Below are 25,750 nucleotides of genomic sequence, written 5' to 3' on the forward strand. Positions count from 1 at the left end.
TTTCTCTCCCAGGTTTTGAGATTGGGTTAGAAAATGAAGAAGATACTTCAAAACAGAAAAAACTGGAGAATATGTATCCATTTATTGTAACTTTAGAGGGGAATGCCCTCCATGGTCCCATTGTGCAAAAAGAATATGCACAGTTAGAAAATCACTGGGAACCCCCTCCAGAGGACTTACAGCCAGATTTAACAAAACTTGTAGATCATCAGACCCCCACTCTAGGAGAGACAGCTGAGAGCTCCAACTTAGAAGAACCTCTCAACCCTAAACCCCACAAGAAAAAGAATCCAGGAGAGAAACCTCATCGATGCCCACAGTGTGGAAAATGCTTTGCTCGGAAGTCACAACTTACTGGGCATCAGAGAATTCATTCAGGAGAGGAACCTCACAAATGCCCTGAATGTGGGAAAAGATTCCTCCGTAGTTCAGACCTTTATCGACACCAACGACTTCATACGGGGGAGAGGCCCTATGAGTGCACCGTGTGTAAAAAGCGATTCACTCGGAGGTCACACCTTATTGGGCACCAGAGAACCCATTCTGAAGAAGAAACATATAAATGCCTTGAGTGTGGGAAAAGTTTCTGTCATGGATCAAGTCTTAAAAGACATCTGAAAACCCATACAGGTGAAAAACCTCATAGATGTCCTAATTGTGGGAAAAGTTTTAGTCGATTGACAGCACTTACTTTGCATCAGAGAACACACACTGAAGAGAGACCTTTCAAATGTAATTATTGTGGGAAAAGCTTTAGACAGAGACCAAGCCTGGTTATTCATTTAAGAATCCATACTGGGGAGAAGCCTTACAAGTGTAGCCATTGTTCAAAAAGCTTCAGACAGAGAGCAGGCCTTATTATGCACCAAGTCACTCACTTTAGAGGACTTCTTTAAGAATTGTTAAGGGAAACAGATCCTACAGAAGTTGACACTAACTCAAAAGCATCTTAACCTATAGCAGCCTATTTGTCTTGGAAGAACCTCTTTGGGCTTATAACAAATTTTTGTTTGTTATTTTTAAAAACCCATCTTCCAAGGCATATGAGTTCTTATATTTGATTTATGCTGTCTCCAGAACTCTTTTTTTAATTACAGTGAAAAACCTTGTGTTCAAAACAACCATAAATGATGACAATCCTTAGATACCATTGTTATCTGACACCTTTATTACAGCAGTACCATAATTATCTTACTGCATCTTATTAAAGATAATTATATTAGATCAGATCTTTAATTGTCCCCCAGGTGACAGTAAAGGAGACAGTGAATTTTGTAAAAACAGTAAAAGTGTGTCAGGAACACAAGGATGAAGGATGTATGTAATTTGTCTGGTAGGATCTGAATTACTTCCATTGAAACTTTTTTTATGTTTAAGAAAATTAAGATTTTTAACCTTTATTTTTCAGTTTTATAAAATTTTCTAGTCTGTTTGGAACAGTATTGATTTGGTAATTGATTTTGTTCACAGAATAAGTAAGATCTCTTTGTGGAAGAATATATTTGACAATTTAAGTTGTACAAGTACAATCTAATTTCATTTAGATTCCCTGAAGAATCAGCATGCACTGCTTTTCACTCGTCTTTTGTTATTCAGTGCTTTTTCATTTTTACTCATTCTTTAAGTCCCTGTCTCCCTAAGTATGCATCATAGAACATAGTTCTGTGAGATAATTTTACAAATAATGTTAGGAATCGCTGCCTGCTGTTTCCTCTACCTAGATCCATAGTGTACATCACCATTTGAGAATATCTGTGAGGTCCTCTAGTAAAGGGGGGAAATGCATCTCTTTTGACTCATTGTTTCCAAAATCCACTTGGCCCCAGAACTTTTTTCATATGCATCCAATAATAGTCCACAGAACTAGTATTTTTCGGATATCCCTTGGAACACACTGCCTTAAGCAAATATTTCTATAACTCTCAATATATTCCTGTTAATTCCCAAGCCTAGTTATCTCCAGGTGTTTCAAGGGTATTATGAAACATTTTTTAACCATGTATGTCTTTTGTGTAATACACCCACATGCAAACACACACACATATACACATACACACACATACATGCATACACATCATTTTAAGGAGGCAAGGGTCACTAATTTAGAAAGTTTCTCAGTGATCCCACCCTCTTTGAATTTTCTTATAATCATACATACACTGCTACTTATATAAATGTTCTCATATAATCACGCTAACAACTAAAGTTCCAATAGTGAAGGAAGAACTCTCATTGTCAGTTAAGACTGTTAATACCTGAAAATATTCATTGAGCCTAGTTCCTTATTATAAAATACAAGAATTGGATATTCAAGCATTTCCCCTTTATGAAGGTATCTGGTCATCTAATCCTTAAATTAGAATTAAAGAATTAGAGTATATCTACTCTAATCCTTTGCAGTTCTCGGGAATGAGATATAAGTATTTGGGAGGGTATATACCATGTACCTAATTAGTCCTGTTCTAGACTTAATGGTAAAGAAAATAAGTCATGAGTCAGGCTCATAAAGAGTTTATATCTTTAGTTAAACAAGAGTTGGGAAACAAATGGAGAATAATGCAAGAGAGTTTATAATCAAGTGCCAAATCATATCAAAGTGCTAGAGCCAGGATGTGTCTTTAATTCTTGACATCCAGGTCCCTGTATGATGCTGCTATAATTCTGGGGTTAAAATGGAGATCCCAGTAGCAATAAACATGTAACATGGGAGGAGTCTGAATGTAGAGATGAAAAATATTGAATGTAATGGCTTCTCTTTTCTCTCTTGTGGACTTGCATTCAACCAGAACAGTGCCTTAGAATGGATGTGCCCAACTGCTCTGTATTTATGCAATATTTTAATAAAATGAAAATGTATATGCTCTTCTTGCTTCACTTACATTGATTAATTGTTTGAGCAGCTTAGAGCTACAAGCACCACATTTGGCTTCTTTTTTTAAAAAAAGATTTATTATCTGAAAGAGTGAGAGAGAGAGAGAGAGATCTTCCATCAACTGGTTCACTCCCCAGATGGCCGCAAAAACAAGAACTGAGCCAGGACGAAGCCAGGAGCTTCATCCAGGTCTCCCATGTGGATGGCAGGGGCCCAAACACTTAGGGCATCTTTCTACTGCATTTCCAAGACCATTAGTAGGGAGTTGGATAAGAAGTGGAGCATCTAGACACAAACTGATGCCCATGTGTGATGCTGGTGTCACAGGCAGCAGCTTTAACCACTAAACCCACAACACCGACCCCCCCCCCACAGTACTGTGATTATGCATCATTTTTAGCATTTAATACAGTCAAATTTTAGCAGTGAGGTTAATTAGAATCATAATGTGAGCTGCATCTTCCTCATCTATATCATAAACACACTGTCTAGATGTTTGCAGGGTAGAAAATATCTGGTATTCATCTGTGTATATATGATGAGCATTTGATGAATATTTGTGGCATTGAATCAAGAAACAGGTTAATATAGTAAATACCTCCTAACTATTATAAAAAATAAAAAAACAGTATCTACCTCATAAGTCTACAAAGATTAAACTAAGTATATTATGTTAAGGCCCTACATAATGTAAGCTTTCAATCAATAGTCAACGTATTTTGTTTTCATTATTTAATGATAAAAGTAAGGCTACATATTTTCTTCTAAGTATGGCTTTCATCACATTCCATAATTTTAATATATAATATTCTTATTGGGAGTTTCAATATTGTTTGTTAATATAGTTTTCATTATAATTCTTCTTTGAGCTATCTGCAGTACAATGTTGTCATTTTCCTTTTCCTTTTTGGTATTGCTACATTGTGATTAGAAAATAGGTTTCACTCAATTTCTGCTTTGAAAGCTCATTTAGGACTTTTTAAGACTTGTATTTGATAGAATTTGGTAAATATCCTAAAAGCTCTACAAAATAAGAGTTCCATTTTAGTGCACATATTTAGTCTTGGACCTCTCAATTACATTAATATCTTACTGGTGTTTGCAAAAGGGCAGTGGCAGGTTGGGTGGGTTGCTTCCTGGTCTGCCTTCCCTACACATTTGTACTCCCATTTCCCTTAGCAAGGATATTTTGTTTTTGTTGTTGAGGTCCTCTATAGATATCATATAGCAATTGTTAATAGTTGCTTAGGTATTGAGACTGGCAGTAAAAAACAGGATGCTAAAAGACCTCAGAGGGTCCTGGCCTCTCCAAACCAGGCTGGGATCCAGGATCACCCTCAAGATACCATCCTCATCTGTCCTCCTGAAAGTGGACAGAACCTGCAGCAGTCCCACTAAGGATTTCGCAACTACGGACATTCTGAATCTGCAGGGATTGCTTCCAAGTGTACCCTGGGTGTTTTTTTCCAGGCTACACTGCAGGACAGTGGGGAAAATACAGGGACATCAACCCCCCCAGCGGCTCACCAGCAGGTGGAGGAAGAGAGGCTTCCCACTTTGCTGCATCTTGCACCTGCAATCCCCATAGCATTCTGAAGAGAAAGGGGGCTCAGCCCCTCCAGGAAACAGCATGAGCTTCATTCCTGCTACCCTCTATCCTTCCTAGCCTAGAGATACGGGCTGAATATGCTCATATGTAACCAAAGCTCACTATTGGGCCCTGAACCGAACACCTGTTTCTCCTTCTTGTCTAGTCCTGTGGAACTGATTGATTGAAAAGAGAGTTCATCTCTTAGCCTTTCCTTAGACATTAGTCATCAATTTGCTCAGGCCCCAATTCTAGGACTTTAATAACAGGGATTGGAGGTGGTAGCTTCCATGCTTCCTGAAGGATATATAGGTTAGCCTCTATCCAGTCTTCTAGCTGGCATTATCAGACAAGGGTTCTCAAGGACCTAAGTTCATATTTTTTTTAAAGATCCTAAGCATATTAAAATATTATAAAACATTATTTCAAATATTTATATTTATCAACATCTTTATCACTTAATACAAGAGTATGGATGTAGTAGCACTTACTGGAGATGACTTCAAAACTCTAAGGTTTCAGGGCTTTCCTGAAGATCAGACCATGTTGGACCTGGAAGAGGCTTGTTTACCCCATGATGAAATATATCTGAAATAGTTTTTTAGCCATCTCTTCCTAGCTACATTCCCTTCCTATGAATGTAGGGAAGTAGAAGGTGAACAGTGAAAAACCAGATGTCCCTCATTTTTGCCTAGAGTGGAGAGAGGGAAACTGTTACACTGCTTCCTGGGAAGGTTTGGAATCCCTCCCTCTTCCTAAGATGCTGTAATGGTCAGAGCTGGACTGCTCCAAAGCCAGGAGCCAGGAGCTTCTTCTGGATCTCCCAGGTGGGTATAGGGGCCCAAGCACTTGGACCATCTGCTGTTGCTTTCCCAGATACATTAGCAGGGAGCTGGATCAGAAGTGGTGCAGCTCAGACTCTAACCATCACCCATATGGGATGCCTGTGTCACAGGCATTGGCTTTACCCACTACACCATAACACTGGCCCCAATAATTCTTAAGAGACCAATCATGTGTCATCTCTGCAATGTAACCTTTTTCCTGCCCTCATTGCAGTGAATCTATAATGGCTTGCACCTTTAATCATTAGCAAATAACTTGGAGAGACTCTCCATAGGAGAGACTCTCTTGCAATACATGGTAGAATTGAATTTTTGTTCTATCTTTACCAAAATTTGTGCCCTCCCCTGTGTACACAATCTGGTCTTGGTAAAGCTACATTAAACCAAGAGCTTGTTTATGCATTTAATTTTAGGAGTCTTTAAATAGGTGAATGGGAGTTTAGTGGCATGAGGGAGTTAATGTCCTCTAAGGGGAAATCCGACTCCAAAACTTGGATACTGTATTTTTCAAGACAGAGCACATTGAGAAGGAGCTCTGAATAGGACATAAAGATGAGTAATATACAGTAACCATCTTGGTTTGAATTTTTCCCTGTCATTGAAGGTGTTGCAGACAAAGCAGTGAGATTTAGCCAACTTCCACAGTTCTTTAGCAACTAGAACAGTTGAAGGATAAGAATTGTAGCTGCATTTAGAGTTGTGGTTTGATTTCTCTGTTTCAGACTTTTGAGCTCTCTAGAAGAGTCCAGTCCTGGTCAATTGTTCTAGAAGTAGGACCAGGGGCTTTGGTAAGACTGAGAGAAATGGCACTTTTGAAAGGGAGTATTGAGAAGTGAGCTGTTTAAGGGAATAAAAAAATGTTTACAGCTCTTAATCTCTCTCTAAGAATTATAGCTGTATCCCATAAGTTTTGGTATAATTTGTTTTCATTTTCGTTAATCTGAATATTTTCTATTTCTTCTTCTGTTTTATTATTTGTAGCAACAGTTAAGAGAATATTGTGGCCGGCGCCACAGCTCAATAGGTTAATCCTCCACCTAGCGGCGCTGGCACACCGGGTTCTAGTCCCGGTCGGGGCGCCAGATTCTGTCCCGGTTGCCCCTCTTCCAGGCCAGCTCTCTGCTGTGGCCCGGGAGGGCAGTGGAGGATGGCCCAAGTGCTTGGGCCCTGCACCCCATGGGAGACCAGGAGAAGCGCCTGGCTCCTGCCTTCAGATCAGCGTGGTGCGCTGGCCGCAGCCTGCCAGCCGTGGCGGCCATTGGAGGGTGAACCAACGGCAAAGGAAGACCTTTCTCTCTGTCTCTCTCTCTCACTGTCGAATCTGCCTGTCAAAAAAAAAAAAAGAGGATATTGTTTGATTTCCATACAGTTGTGCATTTTCTGAATTTCTTTCTTCTATTCCCATCCCATTTCACTCCTTTGTAGCTGGAGAACATACTTTAAATGATTTCATTTATGTAAATTTATTAAAGCTTTTTTATGGCCTAACATATGACCTATTCTGGAAAATGTTTCATATGCACTTGGGAGGAATCTTTTTTCTTACTGTTGTTGGGGGAATATGTTGTTCAGATTTTCTATTTCTTTGTTGGTAATCTGCCTAGTTCTATTCATAATTGAGGGAGAGATACTTAAGTATCAAACTATTATTTTTTTCTATTTTATTTATATTTTTGATTATCATGTAATAGTTGTACACTTTTATGGGGTACAATGCAATACATCAGTATGCATTCACAGTATAAGACAATCAAGCCAGGTGACCAGCCTTTCTGTCTTCTTATCTTTTCCTCATGCTTGTAGCCTAATACCCCCTCTCCTCCAGTATTTTATACATAACAGAATGTTATTATGAAATATAGTTATCCCATACCCCATGCTGTGAAACATTAGAAATTGTTCACTTTTGTCTGATGGTGTTTTGGTACCTGTTATCCAATCTTTCTTCCAACTCTTTTTATTGAGTTCTTCACTTTTCACTTGAATTCTGTGTTTTGTCTCATGTATTTTAGGGCTATATTATCAGTTGCAAATATATTTTCTTGGTTCTAGCTTTATTTCTCCTTTATAAGAAATGAAGGTGGGGCCTGTGGTGTGCCATAGCAGATAAAGCCTCTGTCTGTGGCACTGGCATTCCTCATGGCTGCTGGTTTGAGTCCCAGGTGCTCCACTTTCTATATAGCTCCCTGCTAATGGTCTGGGAAAGCAGCAGAGGATCCTTGGGTCCCTGCCATCCACGTGGGAGACCCAGAAGAAGCTCCTGGCTCCTGGCTTTGGCCTGGTACAGCCCCAGCCATTGCGGCCATCTGGGAACCAGAGGATAGAAGGCCCCTCTCTGTCTCTCCCTCTCTCTCTGTAGTTCTGACTTTCAAATAAATAAATAAGCCTTTAAAGAAAAGAAATGAAGGCACTCTGTTTTCTCAAGGTTTTGTGGTCTACTTTCCCATTGCTCATCTAGACAAAGTCTTTCTGATGTTGCATCGGTCTTGAAAACATTACCTCTATCTATTTCTGTGTAACAAACCACTCCAAATTTTAGCAGTGTAAAAAGTAGCTGCATTATTATACTCTCAGTTTATATGGATGGGGAATTTGGATAGGGCACAACGGATGGCCCTTTTCTACCCAGAATGTGCAGGGCCTCAATTTGGGCTACTCACAAATATGGAGCTGGAACTGTTGGAGCAGGTGGATTCACTAAGACAAAATGGGATAGCCAGGATGGCTGAAAGACAGGTTCAGTTCAGATTAGCCAGCTGACAGACTACATGTGGTCTCTCCATAATGGTGGTCTCAAAATAGTTTATTTATGTGGGATCCAAGAGCAAGCAATGCTAGGGAACAATATAGTAGCTACAAAGACTTCTATGTGTTTACCTCAAAAGTGACACTGTATCACTTCTGCTGTATCTTGTTAGCAGCAGTCTCAAGCCTGATTAGATTCAAGGACAGGGGACCTAGATTGCAACTCTTGGGAAGCAAGGCAAAAGCAAGGCAAACGGTGAGGAAATCAAGCTTTGGATATTTTGCCAAAGTTATTTGTTTAATAAACAGTTCAATGTGAATCAATAAACAGGAAGATGACTTCCTGAATAAAGATAAGGCTCCATGTGGGATAACAAACATAAAGATGACACCTGAAATATGGTTATGGCTCAGTCTGACAAAGAAAAGATGAAGATGACCGGTGCATTTAGGTTCTTTTTCCGTGTGAAACAAGAAGCATGAAGATGACTGTAATAAGGTAAAGGTTCTCTGTGAGACAGCAAGCATGAAGATGACCACTAGGTGTAGGTTTAGCTCAATGTGAGACAACAAATAAGAAGTGATGGCTGGATTAGGATTATAGTTCATTATGAGACAACAGTCATGAAGATGTTAAACAGAATAAGTGTAAGGTTTAGAGTGGGACAACGGGCATGAAGATGATCATTGGAATAATGTTAAAATTCAATATGGAAGGGCCGGCGCCGTGGCTCACTTGGATAATCTTCTGCCAGCAACGCCGGCATCCCATATGGGCGCCGGGTTCTAGTCCCAGTTGCTCCTCTTCCAGTCCAGCTCTCTGATGTGGCCTGGGAAGGCAGTGAAGGATGGCCCAGGTCCTTGGACCCTGCACCCGCATGGGAGACCAGGAGGAAGCACCTGGATCCTGGCTTCGGATCGGCGCAGCGTGCTGGCCATAGCAGCCATTTTGGGGGTGAACCAACAGAAGGAAGACCTTTCTGTCTCTCTCACTGTCCATACCTCTACCTGTCAAATGAAAAAAAAAAAAAGATTCAACGTGGAACAAAAAACATGAAGGTAACCAACAGAATAAGGTTAACGTCCAGTGTGTAATGGAAAGTGTAATGGAAAAGATGAAGAAGACAGCTGGGAAAGCAAATGACTGATGAAATATGGCTAAATTGGCTTGCACCATGGCTCAATAGGCTAATCCTCCGCCTCTGGTGCCAGCACACCGGGTTCTAGTCCCGGTTGGGGCACCAGACTCTGTCCCGGTTGCCCCTCTCCCAGGCCAGCTCTCTGCTGTGGCCCGGGAGTGCAGTGGAGGATGGCCCAAGTGCTTGGGCCCTGCACCCGCATGGGAGACCAGGATAAGTACCTGGCTCCTGGCTTCAGATCAGCGCGGTGTGCCACCCGCAGCACGCTGACCGCAGCAGCCATTGTGGGGGTGAACCAACGGCAAAGGAAGACCTTTCTCTCTGTCTCTTTCTCACTGTCCACTCTGCCTGTCAAAAAAAAAAAGAAAAAGAAAAAGAAAAAAAAATAAATATGGCTAAGTTTCTGTAAGACAACAACATGAATATGAACACTGTTACAAGGTTACATTTCAGTGGGAGAAATTATGATATTGAACACTAGAATTAAATTATAGGTCAGCATAAGAAAGCAAGTATGAAAGCAAATGCTGGGATGGAGATAAGTTTCAGTGTGACCAGAATCATGAAGATGAAAATAAAAGTACTTTACAGATCAGTGTTACATACCAAGCATGAAGATGACTGTTGCAATAAGGTTAATATTCAGCATGAGACACCAATTATGAGAATGAGCAATTAGGGTGCAGTATCAGGAAACAAGCACGGGAAAATGGTTAATATTCATGTGAGAAAATAAATAGGAAGATAACCACAATAATAACTTAAACTTCAGTGTCAGACAGCAAATGCAAAAATGACAGCTGGAGTAATATTCAGCTGCAGTATGAGAAAACAACCGTAAATATTACTATTACAAAGCAGCTATAGTTCAGTATGGCATAACAACCATGTATATACCATTAAGAATTAGGTTATGAATAAGCGAAAGAAAACAGTCATAAAGACAGCTGCTGGAATAAGTTTTTGCTTCAGTGTGAGAGAGCAAGCATTAAAATGGCTATAGGCATTAGGGTAAAGTTTCATTTGAGACTATAAACATGATGACAACTGCTAGAAGATTAATGTTCAGTGTCAGATAGCAAGTATGAAGACAGTCACTGGAATTAGATTAAAACTCAGTGTCTGACACCAAGCATGACAATAACTGTTGGAATAAGGCAATAGGCATGAGCATGACTACTGCCAAAGATTACACAACCGTGTGAGACAAGAATGCAGACTACCACTGGAATAAGGGGACATTTCAGAGTGATGAAGACAACTGAAAAATGTTAAGGTTCAGTGTCCTTAACAACAAGACAAAATAATATTGACCATTGGAATATGGTTTTGAATCAATAGGAGACAACAACCACTAAAAAAGTTCAGATTCTACATGAAACAACGTATGTGATGACTGCTGAAATAAGATGATAGTTCTGTGTGAGAGAAGCATAAAGATGACTGCTGCACTAATATTTTGGTTCAGTATGAGACTAAGCAACAAGACGACATCTAGATAAATGCAAAGTTCAGTGTGACAACAAGCATGAAGATGACTGTAATAAGGCTTGCTTCGATGTGAGATAATTATAACTGCTGAAATAAAGCAAAGGTTCAATGTGAATTTATAAGGATGAAAATGACCACTTTTCTAAGATTAAGGTCATCATAAGACCACAAGTATGAAAATGAAGATGGCGCCTGTAATAAGGTTAGTGTATGTGACTACAACAAGGAAAATGAACATTAGAATAAAGATACAGTTGACATGAAGATGGACTCTAGAAAAATTAAGATTTCATGTGATGGGATGAGTGATATGGGGTGTGTGTGACTGAGACATATCCTAGATATGAAGCGAGTGCAGAGTCTTGAGGTTTCATTCTCCCAAAAGAGAAACTGCCAAAGATGGATGAAGTGGGTCTTGGGGTGTGCAAGAAATCTCTACTACGGGTGGTTGAGTTCACAGGAAAACTTGGGGTGATGTGCCAGAAGTCTCCATTATGGAATGTGGAGTGCACAGGCAAACTCAGGCACAAAGACTGGTTGAAAATGGGGAATGAAAATTCTAGGCCTGGGGAAGGGGATGTGGAAAATGTTCCTTAGTCTATTGGAGAGAATGTTGGGGTTCCTGGGGGATGCCCCTAGGACCAAGAAAAAAGCAAAGGGAAAAATGATTCGATATTGCTGTTTTATTAGGCCTAAAGACCCAATTCATGAACCCTTGGCCTTTTGGGCCAAGTTTAGCTCAGATGAAGATTGGATATGCCAAGTTCTAATTCTCTATGTGAACTACAAAACCCCATCCTTACAAGAAGTTTATAGAATGCCAGATTGGGGTCAGGCCAGATCTCAGGGAGGTGCCACTGCATGATGGGAACAGATTGTTCATGGATGGTTCATCCAAAGTAATAGAGGGAAAGACACAATGGTGGTGCTATCATCAATGGTAATAGCCAATCCTTTTGTGAGGGTAGACAATTACTTAACAATTGGTCAGCCCAAACCTGTGAATTATCTAAATATGTCTAAAGGGTTTTACATACTTTTGAGAAAATCTGGACAAAGAGGGGGCTTTGTAAATAATAGAAGGAAGGAACTGGTACATTGGGAATTAATAAAACAAGTTCTAGAAAGCCTCTTAATTCCAGCAGAAGTGCCTATAGTACATGCAAATTGTCATTGAAGGGGAAATTATATGGGAGTTATAGAAAACAGACTTCAAATGAAGCTGCTAAGCAACTTCCAATAGAAGAAGGAATTAAATAATCCAATCTAATTCCACAATCTCTAGAGCAATAATAAGGCTTTGGTTTACACATAATAGGAACCACTCAAACTGAAGGCATAAATGGAGCCACTGGGATCCCCAAGCTATGTGTGAGGCAATACATACAAACTATGGGTGTGTGAAAATCTATACCATTGCTATAAATAAAAATCTAATTAGAAAATAAACCACAGGAGGGAGACCTCCTGGGTTAAGGCCATTTCAAAGTATTCAGTTAGACTTTATGGAAATGCATAAGGTTGGGAGACTAAAATACCTACTGATGATGCCAGATCATTTTTCCAGTTGAGTAGAAGCTTTCTCCCTCACAACTGGCACCATCAGAAATATCATCAAAATAATATTAAAACAAATTATAGCTAGATTTGGCCTTGTAGAGAATATTGATTCAGACAATGGGAGTCATTTTATATCAACTACACTGAAGGGGCTTATGAAAAGCTTGGATATTAAGTGGGACTACCACACTCATTGGTATCCTTCCTCTTCAGGAAAGGTAGAAAGGACAAATCAAACCCTTACAAAGCAGATTACTAAACTAATCTTGGAAACCAAACTACCTTGGACCAAATCCCTCCCCATAGCACTCCTTAGGATTAGAACAGCTCCAAGAAGGGAGGTGGGATTGTCCCCTTGTGAATTATTACATGGACTCCTTTACTTAGATAGGAGTACTGATCACCTACAATGGAAACCAAAGATCAGTTTCAAAGGAACCATGTACTGACCATATCCTCTACTTTATCATCCCTAAGGTTAAATGGACTCCTTGCCCAGAATCTACCACTCAAGTTTGTAGTTCATCACTCTCAACCCGGTGACTCGGTGCTGATTAAGACTGGGAAGGAAGACAAGCTCCAACCATACTGGGAGGATCCATACCAAGTGCTCCTGACTTCTGAGACAGCCATAGGAACAGCAGAGAAAGGGTGGACTCCTTATACTCAGGTTTGGGCCTGTGCTGCAGTGTAGTGGGTAAAGTCGCCACCTGCAGTTCTGGCATCCTATATGACAGCACCGGTTCAAGTCCCAGCTGCTCTACTTGTGATCCAGCTCCCTGCTAATGTGCCTGGGATAGCAGTAGAAGATGGCAAGTCCTTGGACCACTGCACCCCTGTGGGAGACCCAGAAAAAGCTCCTGGCTCCTGTATTTGGATCGGCCCAGCTCCAGCCATTGTGGCCATCTGGGGAGTGAACCAGCAGATGGAAGACCTCTCTCTCTGCCTCTGCCTCTGCCTCTGCCTCTCTGCAACCCTGCCTTTCAAATAAATGAATAAATAAATATTTTTAAAAATAGATTTTACTTGGGTTAAATAACTGGTAAATGAAACCCTGTGACAAAGAGAAGGGGACCAATAGAAAGTGTGTCAGTCATCCACATGACCCTTAAAAGTGACTCTAAAAAGAATTCCAGCCCCTTCCTCTGAGCCTCCCCTATCCTGACAGAGGCCATGGAATATGGCTTGAGTAGGTGGGATGTGCTGCTGGTGGAGGAAGCTGGAAAGAGATGCCTGACTATCCAATATACTCAGATCCCTTCCAGAAAGAAGGATATTAGGAGGAAAATGCTGCATCCCAAATAATACAGCTCCTGATGGAACGAACCATCACAAAGGCATTACAGGGGCAACTACTTTAACCAATAACCTGGCAGAGAATGTGGGAATTGATGACTCCTTTACGGCTTAGCTAGAATGACACTTTGGAAAGTGAAAGGATATGGTAGCGTCAATCCTCACCTCTCTCATAATTATAGCCAGAATGATGAACCAAGTTAGAAGAAGAGGGTGATTTGAGAACAAAAATAAGAGTGAAAATGGGACCAAAAAGTATAAAAATAAATAGGAGGGATTTTTAAGAAAATGTCTGGTGTTGCATTTTCAACATAGAATGGAAACTTACTGTTAGCTGACTTACAGATTTAGCAAAACTCACTAGGCAAACAGGATGTTATAGAGTAGCCAACTCTCAAGAGAAAATTAAAGTACAGAAAAGAAAGGAAGAAGGTAACTTTGTAAGTTGGGCAATGTCCAGGGAGATTGTACACCCAACAGGACTCAGCCAATGAGGAATCAGAGGAGGGACCTGCAGGCTAGGATATAAATTGTTTGCTGTAACTGTTCCAGGTGGGCCTGCTCATCAGATACCGGATCTTGCAAGAGTGATAATAAAGTCTTGCTTTCACTGTGCTTCCTGAGTCTGAGTCCATCTCTCTTTTTTTAAAAAAAAAGATTTATTTATTTACTTGAAAGTCAGAATTACACAGAGAGAGATAGGTCTTCCAGCTGCTGGTTCACTCCCCAGATGGCTGCAATGGCCGGAGCTGCACTGATCCAAAACTAGGAGCCAGGGGCTTCTTCCGGGTCTCCCACATGGGTTCAGGGGCCCAAGGACTTGGACCATCTTCTACTGCTTTCCCAGGCCATAGCAGAGAGCTGTGTTGGAAGTGGAGCAGCCAGGACTCAAACCGGTGCCCATATGGGATGCTGGCACTGCAGGCGGCGGCTTTACCTGCTGTGCAACAGCGCCGGCCTCCTGAGTTCATCTCTTGAGTGGACAGGTGAAAATATTTCGCACAATGTGAGGCAAAATGCATGAAGATGATCGTAGGAGTAATGTTAAGGTTCACTTTGAGCTATCAACCATAAAGAGTAGTTGTGGAATAAAGTTAAAGTTCAGTGTGTGAAATAGAAGGTCATAAAATGATTGCTTGAGTAGTATTCATGTGCAGCGTAAGTCAGCAAGCATAACAATGACCACTAGAATAAATTTCCAATTCATTGTGAAACAGCAAGAATGAAGACAACTCATGATGTTGTGTTTCAGGCTGAAGATGCGAGTGTTCTGATTACCACTGGGATTAGGTACAGGTTCACTGTATGACAATCTGCATGCAGATACTAGTGGAATAAGATTGTCCTTCTGTAGTATGACACTGTGATATGTCCATTTATTAGTGGGAGACAACAAATAAGAATGTGAACACTGGAATAAGGAAACAGTTTAATGGGAGACAAGCATGAGGTTGACCACTGGAACAAAAGTATGAAGGTTCAGTTAACAAGTGAGGCCAGCCAGTGGGGCTGGAGTCTGTGGCCCCTTCAGACATAGGTAGAATGTCCCTCACAAGCAAGCTGTCAGCTGTGGCTGGAAAGCCTGTCTCCAGACCAACTGGCATCTCCCCCACTAATAGCTTCTTGTGCTGCATAGTGACCTTGCAGCCTTAAATCACATCTTCAGGGTGGGTGCAATCTTTCACTCAGAACTGTCAGGGGAAGGGGCTGAGCCCTTGGTGGTGGTGGGGGGAGGGGCCAGACTGGTTCCAGGAGATCCAGGCTATCTTGTGTGACCTTATGGCTTTAAATCACACCTCCAGGGTGGCTGCCATCTTCCACCCAGAGCTACCAGAGAAGAGGGCTGGGCCCCTAAGGAGATGGACAGTCTCCAGAAGACCCCCCACTATCTCCCTGAGTCCCAAGCCAATCAACATATATATGGGAAACCCCTACTCCTGTCCAATGGGCACCCCCAATAGGATAACCCAATGAACGGATAGTAATGCCTTGAAAACCCGGGACACTTCCTCAAAGCCAGTGTCTCGTTTGGGTACTCAGCCTGCTCTCCTCTTGGACCAGATGCTTTTTCTTCTGCTTGCCAATCAAATAGGTTTCTTTTCTGTCTAATAAAAGTTTCTGCCTCTTTGCAAAATTTTCCCCAGCCTCTTATTTCTATACTAAGCTGAGGAAAAGAATCCACGAAACTTGCTTCTGCAACTGCCCTCCCCTCTGTGACTGGTAACAACAAGCACACAGAATGAGGCTGAAATGAGCTTATGCTTCAGTGTGATACAACAGGAAGAAGAGGTCCAATCAGAGAAATTTAAGGTTCACTGAATAACATTAAGTATTAGGATGAATTCCGGAATCATTAATCTCATGGGTTAAATGGAACTAGAAATATTACTTACCTCATAGGATTTTTGAGAGGACTGAGATAGTTGAAAAGAACCAAGAATAGTTCTTGGTCCTGGTAAGCTTTAAATAATTGATAGTGGTACCTCCTTTCTTTTTTAATTTTTTAAAAATTTTTATCAATACAAAGAGGACTCTTCTTATTAGCATCACCTCCACCAGAACTAGCAGCCATAGCAACAGCATCACTGTCAAAATGGTCTGTATTTTCTCTTTCAAAATGACTATTGCTGCTGCAGATTCTTCTATTGGCTGGGTTTTAAAATTAGCAAACTTTCAGTAAAAAATACACACAGCTGCATTTTCTTCCATGGAGACTGTCTCCCATTTGTGATTGAAAATAGGTTCCAAAAGAAAAAAATGTAGCCACTAGTCGGTCTGAAGATGGCATTCAAGGTGAGAGGTACAGTTTTTTAGTTTCCAGGGGGGAAAGTGTTTTTCCCCGGTGTGATGGTTAATTTCAGAAGTTCACTTGACAGGCTCAAGGGATGCCCAGACAGCTGAAAAAGCATTCTTTCTAGATATTTCTGTGAGAATATTTCCAGAAGAGATTGGCATTTGAATCAGTGGACTAAGAAAGGATGATTCACTCTCACTCAATTTATAGTAGGGCATTATCCGCACTATCCTATAGTCTGAGGGCCTGGGTAGAACAAAGGGGAAGACAAAAGTAAAATTCACTCTGCTTTCTGGAACTAGGACACCCTTCTCCTGCCCTTGGACAACAGAACTCTAGACTCTACAATCTTCAGACTCCAATACTAACAACAGTGCCCCCAGCCCAGTTTCTCAGACCTTTAGCCTTGGACTGTTATAGCATCAGTTTCCCTGGTTCTGAGGTGTTGAGATTTGGACTAAATGATGTTGCCAGCTTCCGCAGTACTCCAGCTTGCTAAAGGCCTACTGTGGGACTTCTCAGACTCCATAATCATATACACCAATTCCCCTAAAATATCCCCTCTGAGCTGTCTGTCAATCTATCTAGCCATCTGTTTATCCACTTAATACTGTCTCTCTGGAGAACTCTAATCCACTCTGCCTATAAAAAATAGTGTCTCTCATGTTACTCTAAGATAGCCTCACTTCTACAAGAATCCTGAGAGAGATAGGCAGTTTGAATGAGATGCTGAAACAGTGAAAGTCACAAATCAGATCTGTTGAATATCCAATTTATTGGATATCATACTTAAAGAAGGAAACCAGTTACCTGCTGAGCAGACAGCTCTTCAGGTTCCTCTGTGAACGATGAACAGTCCTATTTCTCTCACTACTCCTTTCCCGCCATCTCTCCAGCTGGCATCTCTTACCCTGCCTCCTTTAGTGATGACCTATCCCATACATCAGTGAATGATCATCAGAAGGAGAAGAATCCAAGCGACATCTTATTCTGGGAGAATAACTCCAGTGAAAGCCCACAGTTTTGTTCTTTGGGAATGTAACACTTACTGGGCTAGTCTGTGCCACTTTATGCAATGATACAACAGAAACATCTAGACATTCTGTCCCATCTAACTAGGTAGTTGCAACTTCATCAGCTCTTTACAGCCCTTTGAGTCTCTACAAACATATTTGAGTCTCTACAAACAGACAAAAAAACTATGTCTCTTCCATGCAAGTTTTCTAATGGTAACCCTCAAGTCCTTCTTTGGACGACAGCTTATTCCTAGAACAAAATTAAGACCTCAGGCATGCAAATATCAGTGAGAAATTGAAAAATCCCTTTTCTAACTGTGTGTACCTTTCCAAGGGCCAGACAGACCTATATTTTGTTTTCATGAAGCCATACAAAGGAACAACAAATCCTCCTGTTTGGAGAGTGGACTTTTCACCATTCCTGCATATACTAAATTGAAATTACGCCTCTTAATTGCCATTCTACAGTTTCAGTGATAATCTATTCTCTTTCCAATGACTACAATAACAAGAGGATGGGATGGGGCTGGTACTGTGCCTAGTAGGTTAAGCCTCTGCTTGTGGCACCGGCATCCCCTGTGGGTGCCTGTTTGAGTCCCAGCAGTTCCATTTCCAATCCAGCTCCATTCTGATGGCCTGGGAAAGCAGTGGAAGATGGCCCAAGTGCTTGGGCCCCTGCATCAGCATGGGAGACCTGGAAGAAGCTTCTGGTTTCAAATTGCCCCAGTTTCAGATGTTGAGGCCATTTGAGGAGTGAACCAGAGGATGGAAGACCATTCTCTCAGTCTCTCCTTCTCTCTGTAATTCTGCTTCTCAAATAAATAAAGAAAATCTTTTTAAAAAGAGGATGGAAGATACACTTAATAAAATAATGTATTTGATATGGAATTCATCATCCCAATAACTTATGAGAAATTAACCTTCCCACCAATGTGGAATCATGCACCTGTACATGGGGCAGAGGAGTGAAAGGACATATGATGATCTAGGAGTCATCTCCTTATGAATGATCCAGGGCAGGGCAGCCTAAATTTGAAGAAAGGTCATCTTTACTTTCCCCAAGAGGGGTCCCAGTTCTGGAGATTCAAACAATTACAGGCATCCTTCTTTAACTACTCAGCCTGTGACCCCCTTTTAAATGCAAGTTCTCACCAGAATTGCTCATTAAACCAGACAATTCACTGAGGCCTTCCCCTATCCTACTGCAATGAAGCCAACTAAGATGACTGGGTTGCTAAGGCACAAAAGGTTTCTCAGATCTGTTGCAATTTCACAAGCGTCCTGGACTGGCAAAATAAGCAACATTTTCATCATAAGCCAAATATAAGTCTGAGTTGTAAGTGTCTGGTCCTTGGTCACCAGTAAGTCACATAATGGAAGAACTTAGTTTCCATGGCTAAAATAATTGTCTTGAGTAAAGCTTGATCTAAAAATACATAATGCCTCGGCTTTTCACAGGTAGAAAATAACAATGATCTTCACCCTCGTAGGGTTCTACATAATGTAATTATAGTAATAAATGAAAAAGTTTTTTTTTTTTTGACAGGCAAAGTGGACAGTAAGAGAGAGAGAGACAGAGAGAAAGGTCTTCCTTCACCTATTGGTTCACCCTCCAATAGCTGCTGAGGCCGGCGCACCACGCTGATCCGAAGCCAGGAGCCAGGTACTTCTCCTGGTCTCCCATGTGGGTGCAGGGCCCAAGCACTTGGGCCATCCTCCACTGCTCTCCCGGGCCACAGCAGAGAGCTGGACTGGAAGAGAGGCAACTGGGACAGAATCCAGCACCCTGACCGGGACTAGAACCCAGTGTGCCGGCGCTGCAGGCAGAGGATTAGCCTATTGAGCTGCGGCGCTGGCAGATGAAAAAGTTTTAAAATACAAATGTGTTCTACAAAACTGAGGTATGATGTGTAGTTTCTGATCAAATGGAAATGTAGAGTTTTCTACCTCACTGTGAGCCATAGCCAGCTTCATGGGTGTACAACCTGTGCATTCAAATAAAGCTCCATGCTTGGTTTAACACGTTACTGATGACATCTTGAAATTCTTAATATTTTTTTAACAAGAGACTTGTCATTTTCATTTTTCTTTGAGAGGCCACAAATTATGTAGCTTTTCCTGGTCTCAGGGACATGACCCCACTCTGGAAATGAAACCCTTGCATATAGAATAGAATCACTAGAGCTATTCCATAAGAAGAAGAGTTAAAAGTCCCTTTCAGAATATTGTATAAAAGTTCTTTGACTACGACCTTGTCTAAATATGATCAGAGTCGGTGAACTCAAAAGGCTTCCAGAGCCTTGGCGACTCATGACAAGAGCCTAGGGTGATTACTGATGCCGTAAACAAGAGTGTCAATTAGTTAAGTCAACAACAGGAGTCACTGTGCACTTACCCCTCATGTAGGATCTCTGTCCTTAGTGTGCTGTACATTGAGATCTAATGCTATAACTAGTACTCAAACAGTATTTTTCACTTTGTGTTTCTATGTGGGAGCAAACTGTTGAAATCTTTACTTAATACATGCTAAACTGATCTTCTGTATATAAAGAGAATTGAAAATGAATCTTGATGTGAATGGAAGGGGGGAGGGAGAGGGAAAGGGGAGGGTTGCGGGTGGGAGGGAAGTTGGGGGGGGAGCCATTGTAATCCATAAGCTGTACTTTGGAAATTTATATTCATTAAATAAAAGTTAAAAAAAGAAGTTCAAATGAAGCAATACCCCAACAAATTATCAAAAATCTTTACCTTTAATTAATCACTATCTAGGAAAGAAGTGACTTCATACAGGCTAGAAAATACTAGAGACCTTCCTGGCATTGCCAGTTAACAAGTGCCCAGGAGTGCACAAGGCGGGACAGCTCTTAGAATGTCCTGCTGTGCTGAGTCCTGTCAGCCTACATGGTAGGTGTCAGAGCTGCCACAACAGAATGTGGCTCAGTACAAAAAACAAGTAGGGTACTGGGCCACTGCTTGCTTCCTAGTAGGATTTCAGAGCATGGTTTCCAAAAAGGTGTGCTTTAAGGAAACTAGCTGTCCCTGGCAAAGGAAATGGACAATGAAAGGAAATGATGGTAAAGTCCAAGAAGCTTGGTTGGGGCTAGGAGGATATGCAGGAAAATGCTAAGGCAACTACCATAAGGTTCTGCTCCAATATTTGGATTAAGGAAATGGGGAACAAATTATGGAATAATTTGGGTAACAGACACTTTACAAAGATAATCTCTCTTTTAATAAAAGATTTATTTGTTTGTTTGAAAGGCAGAGTCACAGAAATGCAGAGGCAGAGAAAGAGAGAGAGGTCTTCCATCTACTGGTTCACTCCCCAGATGGCTGCAACGGCCGGAGCTGTGCCGAACCAAAGCCAGGATCCAGGAGCTTCTTCTGGGCCTCTCAAATGGGTGCAGGGGCCCAAGCACTTGGACCATCTTCTACTGCTTTCCCAGGCCATATCAGAGAGCTGGGTGGGAAGTGGAGCAGCCTGGTCTTGAACTGACTCCCATATGGGATGCTGGCACCGCAAGCAGTGGCTTTATCTGCTATGCCACAGCACCAGCCCCAAGATAATCACTCTTGATTGTTGTAACAGCTCTTCATATTTGAAATACAGAATTACATGTCAAAAGTCAAGTCACAGATCAGTAGAAAATATTTATAAACATATCCTACAAAAGTTTTGTATCTAAAATATATAAATACCTCTTATAACTCAATGATAATTTTTAAAAGGGAGTAAAAGATTTAAATGAACACTACATAAGAAAATGCCTATTGAATGGCAAACAAAGCTATGACAAAATCCTCATCGCCATTACTTATAGGGGATATGCAAAAGAAAGCTACAATGAGTTAGCACTACATACTCATCAAGATGGCTAAAGTTAGCACTACATACACATCAAGATGGCTAAAGTTAAAAAGTTTCACACTACAAAGTGTTACTATTTAATGTCCTCTTTTTTCAAAGTTTTTTTATTTATTTGAAAAGCAGATACAGAGAGGAGAGATAGGGAGGGAGGGAGACACACACACACACACACACACACACACACACAGAGAGAAAAAAAACTTCTGTCTGTGGGTCCACTCCTCAAATGGCTGAAACTGTCAGGGATATGGCCAGGCCGAGGCCAGGAGCCTGGAGCTTCCTCCAGGTCTCCTACATGAGTGCAGGGGCCCAAGGACTTGGGCCAGTCTCTGCTGCCTTCCCAAGCGCACCTGCAGAGAGCTGGACCAGAAGTGGAGCAGCAGGGTCTTGAAGTAGCACCCATATGGGATGCTGGCACCACAGGCAGCGGCCTAACCCCTTACTCCACAATACCAGCCCCTGAATATTCTTATATTAATTGGAGGGAAGTCATTAAATCCAGGCCACATTTAATGCTGGGGATAGCACACGAGAGTGAATGTCACAAGACTGGAATCACTGTAGGCAATCATAGCAAGTCAATGGGCAAACAATTTGTAGTATACCACCACAATGTAACACTACTTAGCAATACAAAGAAACTATTCACACATGCAAGTAATCACTCAATAATCTCAAAAATGTTATTCTTAGTCAAAGATGCCAGACATAAATGTGTTTATACTGTGTTATTCCATTTTTATATGAACCCCTAGAAAACCAAATCCAATCCATAGTGACAGAAAACAGATCAGGAGTGGCCTGGGCCTGGGTGTGGTGAGAAAGTGTTTACTAAGAAGGACACAAGGGAAGTATTTCTTGTGAAGCAAATTTTCCATATCTTGTGGTAGCAGCTCCATAGACATATAAATTTTACAGAACTCATCCAAATGTATACTTTATATGGTTGTATTTCATTGTATTGTTTTTTAAAATCCATATTCATTTGTTTCCATTTTACTTGAAAAGCAGAGAGGACAGAGAGGCAGGCAGAGACAAGAGAGAAAGGCAGAGACAGAGATCTTTCATCTATTGGTTCATTCTTCAGATTCCTCCAGCAGCCAGGGCTGGGCTGAGCCTAGAATTCAATCAGGATCTCCCACATGGGTGGCAGGTGTTGTGGGGTGCACAGATTAAAGTGGAAAAAAACTGCAGTGACACTCCTGAGGTCAAATTGGGAGTCTTTATTAGCTAGCTGGTGACTGCCCTCTCACAGAGCAAGTCTGGAGAAGATGGCTGGGAGTTGCAGTGGCAAGGGTTTTTTTAAGGCAGAAACTACGTTTTGGTGGCCTTGGTGATTATCAAGCAAGCAATCAGAAGTACAGAAGCCAGAAATATGCCGGTTACAGCAGGATGAGCAGACTGATATCTCTAACTTGTTTTTCTCAAAGGAACAAACAGTCCGTGCTCTGAGGCAACCAAGCAAGATAACCTGTAACCACCCGGGCAAGCTATGTCCTGTGGGAAAATTTTAAACTGCAAGCCACCTTGTCACACAGGAACCCAACTACTTGAGCCATCACATGCTTCCTTCAAAAGTGTGCATTATTAGGGAGCTGAAGTCAGGAACGGAGCTGGGGGTCAAACTCAGGCACTGTGATATGGGATGTGGGCCTCCCAAGCAGCACCTTAACCATTGTGCCAAATCCCTGCCTCACATTGAATTATTGATTAGATTTCAAGCACAGGAAAATTGAAAAATGTGTTAAAGCAAAATAAACAGGAGGCCATTAGCCTGAGATTTTCTCTACAACTGGAGCTCTAATGTAAGCAAATTACAGGATAACTTAGAAACATTTCTTGTAATCGACTTAACAAAAAAAAATCTCAATGAATCACAATCAGCCAACCAGTCATCAGATTACACCTAAATAAGGCAAACATCTAGCTGTAGCCAATCAAGTGATTTCTGTTCTTTGTTTCACTGATCCACCTGTGAAATTCCACTGCTCATACTTCTGGGCAGAGCTTTCTGGACCTCTTCTGGTCCTGAGTGCTGCCAGATTCACAGATTGTTCTTTGCCCACATAAACTGTTAAATTTAATATGTGTCAAGTTTTTCTTTTAACTGTTGGAAGGATTGTGTAGGGATCTTGGGAGTCCCTTGAGGAAATACACAGTAACAGCAAGCTCCCTGAGTTTTCTGTTTTACTTCTAGACATCCTTGTTGGTGCTACAGAAGCCTGCAACCTGAAACTGCTGACACAAGCAAAGCCCTAAGAACAAGCCCTCTAGTCAAAGCATGGGAGCAAGAATGTGGCTGAACAACGCAGGACACCTCTGTGATAATATAAGCCCTACTCTAGTCAATGTGCCCCACTCCTCTCCGAAGCTTCAGTGGGGAGCTTACTCTTCAATGACCCACTCCCACGTGGAAATACAGGGCTCAGATGCCCATGGTGACTGTACTAGGAATTTTATCATCCACTCCAAGCCTCCACTCAGCCAAGTCCTTGGGCCTCTGCACCCACATGGGAGACCGGGAAGAAGCACCTGGCTCCTGGCTTCGGATCGGCACAGCTCCAGCCGTTGGAGCCATCTGGGGAGTGAACCAACAGATGGAAGACCTTTCTCTCTGTCTCTCCCTCTCACTGTCTGTAACTCTACTTCTAAAAATAAATAAATAAAATCTTTAAAAAAAAGGAGTGAGCCAGCAGATAAAAGATTTCCCTTTTTCTCTGGTTCTATCTGGCTTTTAAATAAAATAAAAATAAATTTTAAAAATAAAGTATAGGAAACAAAACAAATAAGACAACTGAAAACTCTTCTCAAAAAAGAAGTAAATAAATAACACTATGGCTAACATCATACCTAATGGTGAAAGACTAAATGCTTTCCTCCTAAAAGCCAAACTAAGGCAATGGTGTCAGCTTCCCACCACTCTCATTTAACCTAGCACTAGAAACTCTACCTACTGAAATAAGACAAGGAAAGAAAATACAGTTTGAAAAGGGAGAAACAAAACTGCCCCAGATTGCAGATGACACAATTGTGTAGTTTGAGAATTTCAAGGAAATGGCAAAAAGACTCGTAGAAGTATTAAAAGAGTTCAGCCAGGTTACAGGATACCAGATGAACACACAAAAATCTATCACAATGAGTGAGCATGTGGATACTGGAATTCAAAGAACAAAAATCATTTATAATCCCTTTAAATAAAATGAATGCTTAGGAGTACATTTAACCAAAATATATAGGGTATGAGTACTGAAAAATATGCAAATTTTAATCAAAGAGAATAGACATTCAGTGTAGTGGTTAAAATGCCTGTTGGGACACCCATTCTCCTTATTAGAGTGCCTTGCTTTGAGTTCCTGGTGCGCTCCCAGTTTCAGATTTCCACTGATGTACACCCTTGGTGGAAGCAGGTCATGGCTCAAGAAGTTGAGTCCCTGCCACCCACAACATTGAGTTATGGACTCATGGCTTCAGCTGGCCATTGTAGGCATTTGGAAAGTGAGTAAGACAATGGTTTCACTCTGCCAGTCTGTCTCTTTCTCCCTGTCTCTATGTCATTCAATTAGATTAATTAAAATTTTGAAAAAAAAAAACAACAAAGACCTAAATAAATGAAAAGACATAACTCTGTTCATGGGTTGGAAGGATCAACATACACATGATGTAAGTTCTCCCCCAAAATTGGTAAGTGTAACACAATTTCCAGCAAGCTTTTCTGTACTCATAGACAAGCTCGTTCTAAACTTCATATGGGCACGTGCAAGCTCTAGAATAACTAAAGAAATGTTGGTAATGAAAAATGAAGATGGAAGAATTACTCTACCTTCTATTAAAATATGCTACATACTCGTAACTATAGTAATTAAGACTATGATATGAAGAAAGGACAAACAGGCAATGAAACAAAATAGGGAACACATAAAGAGACCCAAGAATAATGTTCAACTGATTTTGAACAAAGATGAAATTCAATTGAGGAAGAAGAGCTTTTTGCAACAAATCATATTCCAGCTATCAGATATCCAAAAGGCAAAAATTGAAACTGGACCTAAACCTGAGACCTTACACAAATTCACCTCAAAATGGATAAAGTAAAAAATAGTGATATCACAAACTGCTGGCAAAAATGCAGAGAAACTGGATATACTCATAAATTGCTACTGGGAATATAAAATGTTACAGCCACTCTGGAAAAGAGTTTGGCAGAGTCTTAGAAAACTTACTTGACAATGGAATTTTGTGTTCACAAATGTAAGCAAATATTCATGCAGCCCCAAACCAGAGATATCTCTGGTGTGCTTCATAGGTGAATGCTTAAACAAATTGTGGTATAACCACACCAAGGGATACTACTTAGCAACAAAATGAAATGAACTGTTGACATTTGACACTTTCAAAAACTTGGGTGACTCTAAAGAATGATATGGAGAGGGAAAAAAAAGCCAGTCCCAAAAGATTACATACTGCATTACTCCATTTGTATAATAACATTTCTCACACAATAAAATGATAGAGAAGAGCTTAGTGGGGAATTTCAGA

The 25,750-nt window shown here is 41.0% G+C and overlaps 1 protein-coding gene across 8 annotated transcripts in view; it reads left to right on the forward strand.

The window, feature by feature from the left end:
• The window catches only part of ZNF449 (zinc finger protein 449), a 34,998-nt gene extending 21,742 nt beyond the window's left edge, over positions 1-13,256 (forward strand). For 4 of the 8 annotated variants that reach the window (XM_089324239.1, XM_089324240.1, XM_008273242.5 and 1 more), the window contains one exon: positions 13-2,863. In XM_089324239.1, coding sequence (XP_089180365.1) covers positions 13-896 — 884 coding nt within the window. In that variant the 3' untranslated portion in view covers positions 897-2,863. Of the gene's footprint in view, positions 1-12; positions 2,864-5,155; positions 6,794-12,717 lie in introns of those variants that run through there. The other 4 variants (XR_011385470.2, XM_002720320.6, XM_070066761.2 and 1 more) reach the window with 4 other exon arrangements.
• The last annotated feature ends 12,494 nt before the right edge of the window (positions 13,257-25,750 follow it).

The sequence above is a fragment of the Oryctolagus cuniculus genome, chromosome X, assembly GCF_051225735.1.
Source record: "Oryctolagus cuniculus isolate XC-2025 breed Fujian yellow rabbit chromosome X, ASM5122573v1, whole genome shotgun sequence".
NCBI lineage: Eukaryota > Metazoa > Chordata > Mammalia > Lagomorpha > Leporidae > Oryctolagus > Oryctolagus cuniculus.